At 41.8% G+C, this 12,813-nt stretch overlaps 1 protein-coding gene across 11 annotated transcripts in view; it reads right to left on the bottom strand.

Annotated features, from left to right (window-relative positions):
• Positions 1-12,813, bottom strand: part of DOCK3 (dedicator of cytokinesis 3) — a 184,913-nt gene that overhangs the window by 74,360 nt on the left and 97,740 nt on the right. For all 11 annotated transcript variants that reach the window (XM_074550057.1, XM_026792412.2, XM_026792415.2 and 8 more), the window contains exons 12-14: positions 11,034-11,181; positions 6,433-6,521; positions 4,251-4,376 (exon numbers count right to left, since the gene is read on the bottom strand). In XM_074550057.1, coding sequence (XP_074406158.1) covers positions 4,251-4,376; positions 6,433-6,521; positions 11,034-11,181 — 363 coding nt within the window. The remainder of the gene's footprint in view (positions 1-4,250; positions 4,377-6,432; positions 6,522-11,033; positions 11,182-12,813) is intronic.

Here is a 12,813-nt window from a genome sequence, read left to right as displayed (position 1 = left end):
AATATTACAGCAACAAGGGGAAACAAAGCTTTTATCTCCTGCCTCTATGGCAAATTAAATTAGCTTTTTTTTTCTCTAAAGAGAGCATTATGCAAGTTTAACTCCGTGTGCTTCTCCAGCTTTCACTGAGCAGAACACAATTGTTTCAAAGAAAAGGGACAAGCAATACTTATTAGGTTATTTGCTACCCATTGTTTGACTTCTATGTATAGAAAAGAATTTATACAATGCCCTTTTTAAATGCAGTGATTTCCCTGGAATAGTTGCCTTTCAGTAGTAGGAAGTTGTTTTTTAATGCTTTTTGTCTCCGCCAGTTTTCCATTTCCACAAGTTTATTTATGACAATAACACTTTTTATTCTCCCTGTAGATACTTTCTGGTGATAATCATTACAAAATTGGCTTTTGGTCTTATTAATACTCTTGCCATGAACATTCTGAGAATGGCTGATGGATTTTACCATGTCCTTTCCTCAATGCATTTTTGCCATGACTTTGTGCTCGTTGACTGAACAGATATTGAGATGCTTCTCACCTGTTTCTTACTGATTCACCTGTCACAGTTCCTAAATTTGCCTGAAAGCCTGTGGTATGAAGAGAGGCAAAGGCTGCACCTCCCTGTCACCAGAGTTTCCCTGTGATGTTATGATTCGCTGTCTTTATCAATCCCAACATTCCATGGAAGATATGAAAATGGGAAAAAAGCAAGCAAAAAGCAGACATTACACAGAAAAACAGAAACTTACACCCAACAATCTTCATCTCTGCATCAGAAACAAAGAGGAGAGAATAAAGGGAAAGGAACAGGAGAGAAGCCAGGAAATTAAGACAAGGAGAGAGAAAAAAGAGAAAGAAACATCACTCACGAGTCGGAGATGAAGCATGCACTTTTCATCAGAGGATCAAAGGAAAAGACAGAATACTTATCAGCACATGGGCAAGGGAGGGATGTCCTTGGGGGACTGACAAACACCAAGCCTGTGCAACAGATTTCTGCTCAGCAAGTCCTGCACAAAGCCCAGCTGCAATCCCCAAGGAGCAGCACAGGCCTCACTGCTCTCAGCTCTGGGAAAGGTAAAATTGGCACCATCAGATGCATGGCCTTAAACCCAGGAGCAATTTAAAAAAGGAATAAAAAAAAAAAAAAAAAAAACAAAACAAACCATAAATGAACAAGACCCCACCATAACTTCTTCAGGAGGCTGGTTTGACTGAATCCCCTCTGATTTTGCCAAAAAAGATAACTGAAGTCTTTATGATGCCCTTGTCAGATCACAACACAGTAGGAAACAAAGAACATTTTATCTTTAGAAAAGAAGGCAGGAAGGGTTGTTTTATACAATACTAAACTTGTTCTGCATAACCATGCAAGATACAAACCCATAAAGAACCAGTTTCACTTTGTTTCTCAATGATGACCAACTAGCACTGATGTTTCTCCTATCTGAGGGACAGAAAAAGAGGGCTTGATACAAGGAGCTAATGCTACAGTTTAGAAAACAAAAAGGGATAGGAAAACAGTAATGAGACAGCTACAAAATTTTAATAGTTAAGATGTGAGAGGATTTCCTGTTAAAAAAGAAAATTAAACCGTTCAAACCTATGACAATAAAATTAAGTTAAAGTACTAGAGCTATTTACTTTTTTAAAAATAGGTTTCTTGGTTCAGCAGAATGATCACTGTTTTTTTATTTAAGCACCAGGTGACATAGCCTTTATTAATTTATCCATAAAAAACATTTTTAAACCACACTGTCCTGAAAAATCTGTATCCACTTGCAAAGCACAAGTCATGAATTTTCTGTGCTGTTTTCTGGAAGAGGAAACCCTGTGTTGAAGACAAACAGTTCTGAAGCAAAGCAAGGAAGAGCTGGTTTGACAGACTATTAAAGCAGCAGACATGGCTGAGAACTGCTCATGTGCATGACAGGCTTCTGTCTTTGGTTAGGGGTTTTTGTTTCTCTTGTTTTGGTCATGTCTGTCCCCAATGAATTATTTTGCAACTTTAGACAACACTCATAAAGCTAAGGGAGAATGTTTGAGCCTGGCTGTAGAAACAGAAGCACAGAGTCTACAGACAGACATTCCTTGCTCATGCAGCTGGGCCAATCCACCTGAAGGGTGTCACAGCCCCAGTGTTCTACCCTGGATGTCAGGCAAACTCCAGCCCCAGCTGGATCTGTTGTGTTAAAAGCAAACAACAGGTATATATCTGCTGTCACTTGAGCACATCAAACATTGCTTGAGTTCCAAAAAAACCCTGATTAGTGATTAGACTGAACACTGTTTGCTGCATCAGTGGAGTTCCATTACATTTCAATCTCCTCATTTTCCAGAGATTTCATTGTTCTGGGGAATACCCAGGATAGTGAAAGCCTTTGTTTGGAGCCCCATTCACGACTATCCCTTTCCTCACAGCTCCTCTCTACTCTGGCAATGTCCTCATTTATAACTACAGTGAAAGTTGATTCACACTTCCTCAACTGCTTTGCTTTTCTTCCTTGGTGTTTACAGACAAGTACAAGCTGCCTTTCCTCACAAATAGCAGCATTATTCCCACAATGCCTAAAGCTTTGCATCTAAACTCTATATATGAAAAACTCTTGTGGCACACCTGGAATCAAGGAGAAGTTCTGTGCCCAGACCCTGTAGAGAGGTAGGAAGCATTTAATAGCAGAATGGTGATCCTTTCACACATTTGCTTATATCTATCAGCATTTTGAGCATATATATATATATATGTGTGTGTGCATAAATGTATGAGTACAATTCCAAAAAGGTTACTATCTTAAAACCCCAGTGTGTCCCCCAGAAAGAACTGTGGTTCTCACAAAGAGAATCTGGAAATTTGGATTAGCTGCAGTGAACAGAGAATTTTAAAATCTTAGGGCAGGAGCATTTTTTGTATGAGCACTGCTGACCTGTTTGCTCTAGCCCTGGCCCAAAGCAGAAATACAGGGGACACACTGTGCACATGCAGAGGGGTCAGGGCCCAGAAAATAAAGAAAAGTTACTCAGGGAACACTGAGGACACAAAACTGTTCTTTCAGCTGCAGTGGCCTGAGCCACCTGAGGTACAGCTTCAGCCACAGAAATGGAGGATCAAGCAGTTCTTGCAGGAGAATCAACTCCCTTGCACACGTGTGTAAATGTGACACATCCAGCTGTGATCTCAATTACAGTAGATCACCTTGCAATAATTCATCTTTTCCCTATTTGATTGCTTTAGGTTATGCCTGGAACTGCTATGAGGTCATTAAGAACCAAAACTTATAATTGGCTTTATAGCCCACATCCTCTGCTGCTCTGTTACCACTATTTTCAAGCTCATTAGTAAATATACACATGTTGTTCTGAATCCTTTGACTCTTTAGTTTCTAGAAAGGCTTCCCACCTACTCCCTATTTTATTGTGGTTTCTGAAGAGCTCCCATAATGAGGCCAGAACTGCTTCTGGTACTGATGTCTCACTGCAGCCTTTTGAGTAATAAAATCTAATGCTTTTCCCATTATGCTTTCATCAAATCTCCCATGCCTGTAAAGTCATCCTTGGGCTTGCTCACCACAGCAATGAAGTAATAGTTCAAATGCTACTAATTAGCAAACCCATTTCTTAGCACACTGCAAAAGCCAAGCCACTGTAACACCAGGTTTTATGTGGCTGCATGACTGCCCACACTCTGGGCTCTTCTCAAATGAACTCTTGCCTGTGCTGGGGCTGCCAAGCCAAGAAGCATCTCCAGCTGCTGCTCCAGAGGGGAGGAGCAGAGCAAGCACAGCAGGGCTGCAGCCATGGAGCAGCTGCTCTGTGAGGCCAGAGGGAAAACCTGACCTGCACCTTCTCTGCTTCTCATTGCAAAAGGATCACACAAACTCAAAAACATCAAGGTTGCAAAGTGGAAACTCATTTTTTCCAGGGTTTGGATTGCTGGGAAGAAAAAATTTGATGCATTTAAAAAGAAACATCTCTATGCTGGGTGTAAAAAAGGGATATTAACTGGCAGGGGTTGTGGGGAGTATCAGAGCAATCCTTCCAGATCCCCTTCTATCCCTGTGGTTTTAACACCTCTCACTGGAATGTCTGTTCCTGACAATGCTTTAGCATTTGCCCCTCCAAATCTGGCATTTACTGATAAATAGGACAACTCTGTTACAAATCCCACTCAAGTAAAGTGTCCATCCCAGCTGCACTCGATTGGGAGAGTAGGAGAAAAGAATGACCAATATTTCAGCTTGGAGCTGCTCTGCTTACCTGGCATGATAACATCAGGAAATCCCAGCTTCCTGGTGACAGAAACACCTCTGTTAAAGATCATGGGGTTTTCCCTTCGGATCTGCTCCATGTCACCACGAAGAAGCTGAAGAGATATTATAAGTCCTGGGGAAAAAAACCAAAGAGGTTCATTGTTTCTGACCTAAGAATTAGATTCTGTGTGTACAAAGCATGCAGGTAAACTAATGTTTTCTCCACAGTTAATTGAATACAAAATATAAACAGTTCTTTTCTCCCTTGGAGCACTTGAGAATTGAAATGGAGGAAACAAAATTGTTATAAGGTACCAGTTAAGCACACAGAATTATATTAAAATACAACTCCTAACAGTCAGAATACTTCATTTTGCAGACATGTCCCAGGTACAGAAAGTACCATTATTTCTTTCCTTCACATGCAGCAGGTTACAACACCTCTGTCTGAGGGAGCACCAACCACACAAAGCTCTGGAACATCTCTAAAGCACCTTTAACTTTGCTTTATACCATGAAAAAATGTAAATCTCAAAGTATATATTTTCCACTAATTTCTTTAACTGCTCCATAGAGGGCTGATGATTTTAATGAAATTCCCAACAGTTCCTCAACATGTTTGAGGAGTGCCAACTGGCCAAACTGACTTCAGCAACCAGCTCTGTGATTCAGTGGATCATCTGAGCTAGGAATAATTCCACACTTCATCTCAGTCCAGCTGTTTTCTCCACCTGGTTTTAATTTACAACACAGGAGAGTGAACTGGTAAAATGATGCAGTTCAGCATTACCATATGAAAGAACACCAGGACTGAGCTCAGCCATTGAAGCCCAGTCTCACCTGCTGAGCACACACTACCAGCTCCTCATACCCACGAGAATTACCTGCACAGAGCCATTTTCCACATTCTCCATCTCCTTCAGTGTCACTTGGTCAAGAGCTCTCTCTGTCCTCTCTGTTCACTGCCCAGAACACACCAAACCAAACCCTGCCTTGGATGAACATTTTCACATGAGCCAAAGTCAGGCTCTTTCCTAGGCTCCATATCTGGGCTTTGTGACCAATATTTAGTCACCATTTTCTCAGAGAAGTTACCAGGGAAACAAAACCAGGAGTATCATGTACCTCCCACCCACTTCCTGCCTTCTCCCCCTGAAATAATTTTCAAGCCTGTTGTTTGGCTTCAGTCAAATCCGGCAAATAAGTAGATACCCAGATTACATGAAGATTGTATACATTGCATGAATTCTAGGAGATGGGATGAAAAAAAAGAGGATAAAGCCTTAAAATGAAAGAAAAGAAAGGCCAACCAGCCAGCTGGACAGTCAGCATGTATGTACTCAAAAGCTGCCAAAACATGGACTTGCAACTGCCCAGCTGGGTAGGCAGGGAAAACACAGGCTCTGTAAGCATGGAAAACATCCAAGCCCTTTGAATACCAGGTATGAGGGTGTCTGTGTGTACAGAAGGTTTCACAGCACACAAGAGAAATGTTCATTAGAAATCAGCCTTGACTATTTTTGCCATTTACAGGAAAACTTGTTCATTTTATATCCTTGATTGCTATTAAAAAACAAACCAATGAAAATAAATTTTAAGAATTCCAGTATAAAAGGAGTGGAGCAAATTTGGAAGTTCAGACATGTTACTCAAGTTTTCAGAGTTACAAAGAATTTAGGAAGATCTTTTAAAAATGACTAGTGGATAACTTTAACTGTAGCAGGAGGAGCAGCAGGGAATGAAACCAGCTTTACACACAGTAAAATTCCATATCTGCAAAATGTTTTATTTGCTTATTGTTGTGCTTAATCTCTTGTATGGGACTGTGCACTGCATATTCCACTAGTGTCTCAATATGCACACAAGCAAAATTAAGACAAATTCAGTACTTGGACATCAGCATGATTCAGGCACTTGGTAATGAATGCAGAACTGGCTGTAATGAAGCTGAACTGTACCCTATCAGCTGCTTCATTGGGAATGGGAGAGCAGTGATATCTCTGAATTAGCAGCTGCATACATCATTACATGAGGTAAACAGATAAGACAGGCTTTACTTTCCCTATTTATCTGTCATTAGCTACCAAAGGAAAACCTCCCATCTCAGTGCATTTCTCTGCTACAAATAATCAGCTGTTTTCTAGAGGAGATGTTCAGCTGTGGCTCTGACAAGCCCCAGAGGTATTTACCATAGTTGGAGCTGGGGGCTGTGTATTTGGTGCTGGACTTGCGGATGATGTTTTCGTGGATCTGGCACCATTCGTTCTCATTGGTACACCTAGAACAAAAGAACATTAATTCCAGTTAAATGCTTTCACTGAACCATCTTAGAACACAACAGTCAACTCTGCTGTAGGGATAATATGAAAGCTTGTAGGGGTCAGATGCATGAGAGAAATTCCACATAACTCTTATTTTTAAAAGTGGAAGGAAACAAAATATTCTCTAATAGTTATGTCCCTTCAATGGACACTTTGGAGCTGGTGGTGACTCTTCTGTCATAAAAGCCATTGTTCCACTCTTCAGATTATGAGAGCATGAAGAAAGCTCTGGATGTTCTATCTGAATTGTCATGTAGAAATGAGTGCTGCACTTCTGTTCAGGATGCAAAGCACAACATGCAGGAACTGCAGTGCCACTGAGACAGGAACCAAGGAAACCATCCCCACACTCTGAGGCCATAGGCTGCTGTCCCACAGGATGGGAGAGACCTCACCCTGGGGACAGAAAGGCAAAGAAGTGACCTCCTTTGTCAAGCTTTGAATGGAAGGTGAGCCAGATCATCTTCTCCCGTGGGAAAAAAATGGCACCTTTACCCCAAAGAGTGCTACTGGTTTAAAAAGAAAGGCAAAGCAGTGTGATGCTCAAGTCTAACTGCATTTTAAATACATCTGTGCTTTACCTAAATTACCACGGCAAGATTCAATGATACCCCACAAAGTCAGCAATTTTTAACTCAGCAGCAATAGTGAATCTCATTTCTCCTGAAAAGCAATTGGATTAAACCATTTAATTAAACTTCTGTCCTATTGACTCTTAAAGGTTAAAAAAAAAGTAAAGCTAATACTCCAAGCTTTCAGCTCCTAGGGGTTTCGAGAAAAGAACTACTTTGTAAAACTTCTCCAAGGATATTTCCATTTTTTCCCTTTTTTGCCTCCCCCCAAGAGTACAACATGTCAGCACAGCCAGGGTAGGACACACAGCAGCCCTGTGAAGACAGTGGGGATGTTTTTGCTTGCTGCATTATGTAACTGAAGAACAGCATGGCAGGAGGAATTCAGGCTATCTACAAGTAGGAACTGGTAATTTCCTACAGCTTCAGTCTTGCAAAACCATGTGCTGCCAAGAATAATTAGGTAACCCCCAAAGCCTGTGATGGCACAATTACTGACACCCCCAAATGTTCTTAGAACTGCAAAAGGAACAGAGACAACTTGGAACAAATGAAACACAGAACATTTCACTTGCTCTACTGCCCACTCCTGGAAGTACTGAGTCCCTTCTGGGAGGAGACACCACATCCCACAAGGTCACACAAGGCAGATCAGCACGAAGTGACCCAGCAGAACTTCCCAGGATGGTCAATTGACTCTATTTGCACCCCCAAAACAATCCCTCAAAACCAAAACACAACAGAGCTGAGGCATTAATGGACAGGACACCCTGCCAATAATTGTAGTGTTGTGTGATAATTCAGCTCATCAAGAAAAAATAAAAATTATCTTCACATTGTCAACACATTAGAAGCCATTTATCCTACTTAAATAAGATTCTCCTAAAAGTAGAGAGAGAATCTACAGTACAAACTCTAAACCATCCTCACAGTTACAGACAAATGTCTAACTTGAGGTGATTTTTTACTGCTATGCAGTGCAAGTTAAAAGAGGTTTCAGCCACCAGTAACTTATGCCTGCAAATTAACCTGCAACCAAATCATCCCAAAAATCAACTTGAAGGCAGTTTGAAGCCAGTTTTGTACCAAGTGCTGGTGGAAGCTGCACTTTGCATTTCCTGAGTGCCAGGAAGGAAGATCTTCTCCCAGCTTGGACAGGCTGGCCTGGAAACACTTGGAATGTGTCTTACTGTGCTCACATTTCACTTGTCCAAATACCAAGTGGACAAAAGAATCTATTTCTCCTTTAAATAAGAATTCACTCCCGAGCCATCCTTCACCTTTGAGGCTGGCTGGTTGTGCAGCAAATGCACATTTGGAATGTTTTCCATCCCACAGCAGCTGGGGACAGCAATGGGATGGGAGCTCTTGTCCAGCTGGGCAAACAGCAACAATAGAGCAGCAAAAGGGAAAGGCATTCAGGCATTAACAGAGAAGAATTTCAAGATCTGGGGCTGGAGAAAGAGGAAAAAAAAATTCAAAGAAAATAGGACAGAAAAAAACCCCCAGAAAACGTGAATATGGAAGAGAAATGCATGAAGTTTTCAGGGGAATTGTAAGATGAACACAAAGACTAATGTTCAGTGAGCAAAAAATTTTAATAAAGATAAAAATTAATCAAAATATTAAGTTACTTCAGAAAAAATGGACTGAGAATGTAACTTTCATCTCACTTAAATTATTTTACATATATATTAAAAAGAATAATAAAAGTATGCTTTTGCATAATGAGCTTATAGCTACAGCTGTGGTACTCTATCCTCTTAGGGAGATTTTAACATGACTGTGGGATTAACAAAGAGAAAAATCTCAATTGTGAGAAAAAAATATTTTTCAGACATAAATCTTTAACAATAATAAGGCAAGCTGAGAAAGATTGGTGAAGTAAATTGATTTCTTTTTTCCCCTCCCATAAGCATTCTCTTGTGGATTCAGCAGAAGTCTCCATTTACAGACCATGTATTTGTTTCAGCCTTTGTTAGGTTTTCAGTCTTTCAAATTTTTTCCAGCTTCTCCCTGTGAAAAGGCTTTTCTAGCTGCCTCATTTGTGGCAGCTGTAAGCTTTAAGCACATAGTGTATAAAAGGAATGCTTTTTCCTGCTCCTTGAAAAGTACAAATACACCTCTCTCCTTACTTCATCTTTATGGTGTTTAGAAGTTGGCCTGAGGCATTTCAACAGTAATCAAAATAAGAGCAGCAGGTAAGAAAATCAGTTCAGTGCTGTTAAAGCACTCATATTCAACTTGAAATTTCCAAAGGACAAAACCCTGTCAGTTCAATTGCAGCCAATGAAGAGGAAAAGGAGGTTAGCTAAAGGAATGTGCAAAGAGAAGATGCAGGAGACAAATCTGTGACAACTGTGTCATGGAAGACCAACAGCCATCAAAGCTGCAAAGGGAACGAGCTGGTGCCCCTCAGATATATCCATGCTCCCCCCTGAATATTTCTGCTGGAGGTTTACACAGAACACTGCAAACAGCAGCAACATAAAAGAACGATGCACAGGGCTTACAGCAGCCCAGGAGAGTGATAATGGTGATAAAGAATTACAAACATCTGATTACAGAGCTGAATTCAGCCAGGGGCTCTCCCTGCCCACGTGAGGAACAGCTGGTGCAAATCTGCTGAGGAGTTTGGGCAGAAACTGTTGGTGCTCTGGGTGCTGTGAAGGGAATCCACATTAACAGAACTCTGCAGATGAGCAGCAAGAAAAGGGAAGCTCTTTTCCTGAGATTTTTATTCCATCACTTCACCAAGACTTTGGGTTGCTCTAAAGGGCTGTGTGACTCCACTTGTCACTGACAAAGTCCAGTGTTTCAACAAGGCTTTTCTGTTCTATTTTTCAGAAGCTAAAGAAGCATTAAATGGGCGACAAAACAAATCTAATAATCAGAATGTTCCATTTCTGTAAACATTCAAAGTGTTGCAGTTGCAATACATTAACACCATATCTACAAAGCCAACAGAACTATATAGCTAAACCCACTGCTCTGAGATAAGCTGGGACTGAATGTGACAAAAGGCCAAGACTGGCCAGGTTCTACCAACAGAGAGAAGAAAGAGGACCATTTTCTTCCCTATAACTTGACATTTTTGCTACAGTTTTCATAACTTTCGGCAAAAGAGTAATGAAAGAGCTGACTCTGAGAGACTTTTGTTTGGACTTAAGAGATTTCTAATGTATGAAGAGACACCCAATAATCTTCAGTGAACAGCAAGACATTTTTTCATTTAGTTTCCCTCAAAGGTCACATTTTCTGCTGCTGAATGCACATCCCAAAGAATGACAAAGTTCCATAACCCACCAAATTATCTTGTTACTCTCAACAGTGGCCACAGCCCACAAAGCAGTGTCAGCTGTGCCTCAGCCCATCTGCAAAGCAGATCTTGCCAGTATTTATCCTCACTGACAAGGGATTTAAATATTCCCTGCAGTCTCCAGACAGTTTGTCTGTGGCCTCTTTATTACAACTGTGAGACCACATTTCATAATAAGAATGTTAGTTCAAAGTTCAAAATCACAAATAACTGAAGACAGATTCCTGCTCGAAAAACATTGATTTGTTTTGAGAATTTTGGTCACACACTGTTGACTTCAGTTGTTTTCTACTTCTTTTGTTGGTTACCACGAGTGGTAAGAAATAGCAGATGAGGCATGAGTTATTATTCCCTTCATCAGATGAAATGCAGCACATTTCTTTGGGTTTGAGCTCAGCAGATTTTAAATAATTCACATTAATAAAAGAGCAGCTTTGCAAGTCACACAGATTTGGGCAATATTCAAGAACTTCTGATGCATTTCACACACCTGAAACATCTGTGGATAATATTCATTAGTTTTTATGAGCTGCTGGAATAATAAAGAAGCAAAAACCTTCCTTCTAGGAGTTACTCACGTGTAAACTTTGAGCACAAAGTCCTTTTCCTCCTTGATTTCCGAGAGGGACTGGAGCACGTCCATGACGCTGAGCACGGCGCAGCCGTAGGGGCGCCGGTAGTGCAGGTGGGGGGGCCCTTTCTTGGAGTCATTGAGCAGCATGCGGCCTGCAGGGAGGGACACTCAGACATCAGGGACAGACACACGGCCACATCCTGCCTGCTGTGCTCCCCACAGCCAGCACTTGCAGCTGCAGGCTGCAGCTGACACTCCTGCCTGGCTCTGGAGGTGCTTTTGCCCCAGCCCCACGTGCTGGGCTGTGCTGGTGACAGCCCAGGGATGCTGGGCAGGACTGGCACAGCACCAGGGCTGCCTCCTCTCCAGGAGCCTGGGAGGGGACACAGCCAGGACAGCTGACCCACACTGGCCAAGGGATGTCCCAAACCTTGTGACATCTGCTCAGCAGCACAAGGGAAAGGAGAGGGGACATTGGTCACTGGGAGGTTTGGCTTTATCCAGACTGAAGCCTGGCTTCCTGGGAAGTGACTGCACATTGATGGCTGCTGGAAAGAAGAGAATTAATCTTTTGCTTTCCTTTGCTTCTGCTCATGGCCTTTGCTTTATCAGACTGCCTTTATCCTCACCCATGAATCTTCTTCCATCTTACTTACTCCCCAGCCCCATCCTGCTGATGAGGGGAGTGACAGAGAAGCTTGGAGGGCACCTGGTGTCAACCCACTACAGCTTTTCACTCAAACTTTTCAAACCCAGAGGTCCATTTGCAACTACACCTCACTCAGCCAAAACCAGCCAAGGGCAAAGTGAAAAGCATCATGTCTGGCCAGCTCTGATTTGCAGCTCCATGACACATATTTGCATCCAGCTGGGCTGACTACAAATCATCTGTGGATGAGCCAAGAATATGGCTGTGCTCATCAGTCTGACCCACAGAGATCCACTGTGCTCCTTCCTTACAGTGCACTGTTGGCACAAATTCTCATGTTATTCATCTGCTTTATTATATATTGTATATAATACTTGTAATATTATATATTGGGTGTTTATCATGGTTGGATGGACCCTTCTTGGAGCACAGGAAGGAAAATTCTGAGGTACAAAGCTGCTCAGTGATTAACAGCCTATTATTGAGGCAGTTTTTAAATAGAGCAAAAGATGCCAAGGCCAGAAAAATCACTGTGATAATCAAAGTGAACTTGTAACATTACATATAATAATTTGTCCAGCCCTTGCATCAAGGTTAATACAGCATCTTTCCACAGGCTTCATTTATCACCTCAAGTGATAACAGAGCAATAATTCTGACATGTAGGCTCTTATGACAGGGGAAGTCAGATAATGCAACCCCGACCTCCCTGACACATTTGTGGCTCTGAAGGCTCTCTGCCATTCCCAGCACAACACACAAAGCTCTGCTCAGAGCTGCTGTACTTCAGAAAAGGTGCCTGTGGCTGGTAATGGGGGTGAGCAGTGAATTTCCTTGCAAACACTGCCTGGCCATTCTTCTGTCACCTGAAACACACGAATGGCACCGCACTTCTCACTTGTTCCCAGTAACACAGCTGAGGAAACTCTGCTGCTCCCACTATACACTGCTAACATTTTAGGTCCAATATTTAAAATAAGTTATACTTAACACAGGTAAAATATGTACTTGCACCACAGACTCCTACAGCAGCAAACAAATCTTGGCATATATTTGTCTAACAGCCTCTGATTGACTCGATGTGGATGGTCAGACAGGCTGATGTCCTGCCCTGCAACCCAGCTACAGCACCAGT

The sequence above is a fragment of the Zonotrichia albicollis genome, chromosome 12 (assembly GCF_047830755.1).
Source record: "Zonotrichia albicollis isolate bZonAlb1 chromosome 12, bZonAlb1.hap1, whole genome shotgun sequence".
In the NCBI taxonomy this organism is placed as follows: Eukaryota; Metazoa; Chordata; class Aves; order Passeriformes; family Passerellidae; genus Zonotrichia; species Zonotrichia albicollis.
Note: the sequence above shows the minus strand (reverse complement) of the source record. Positions and strands in the feature narration are given on the sequence as shown.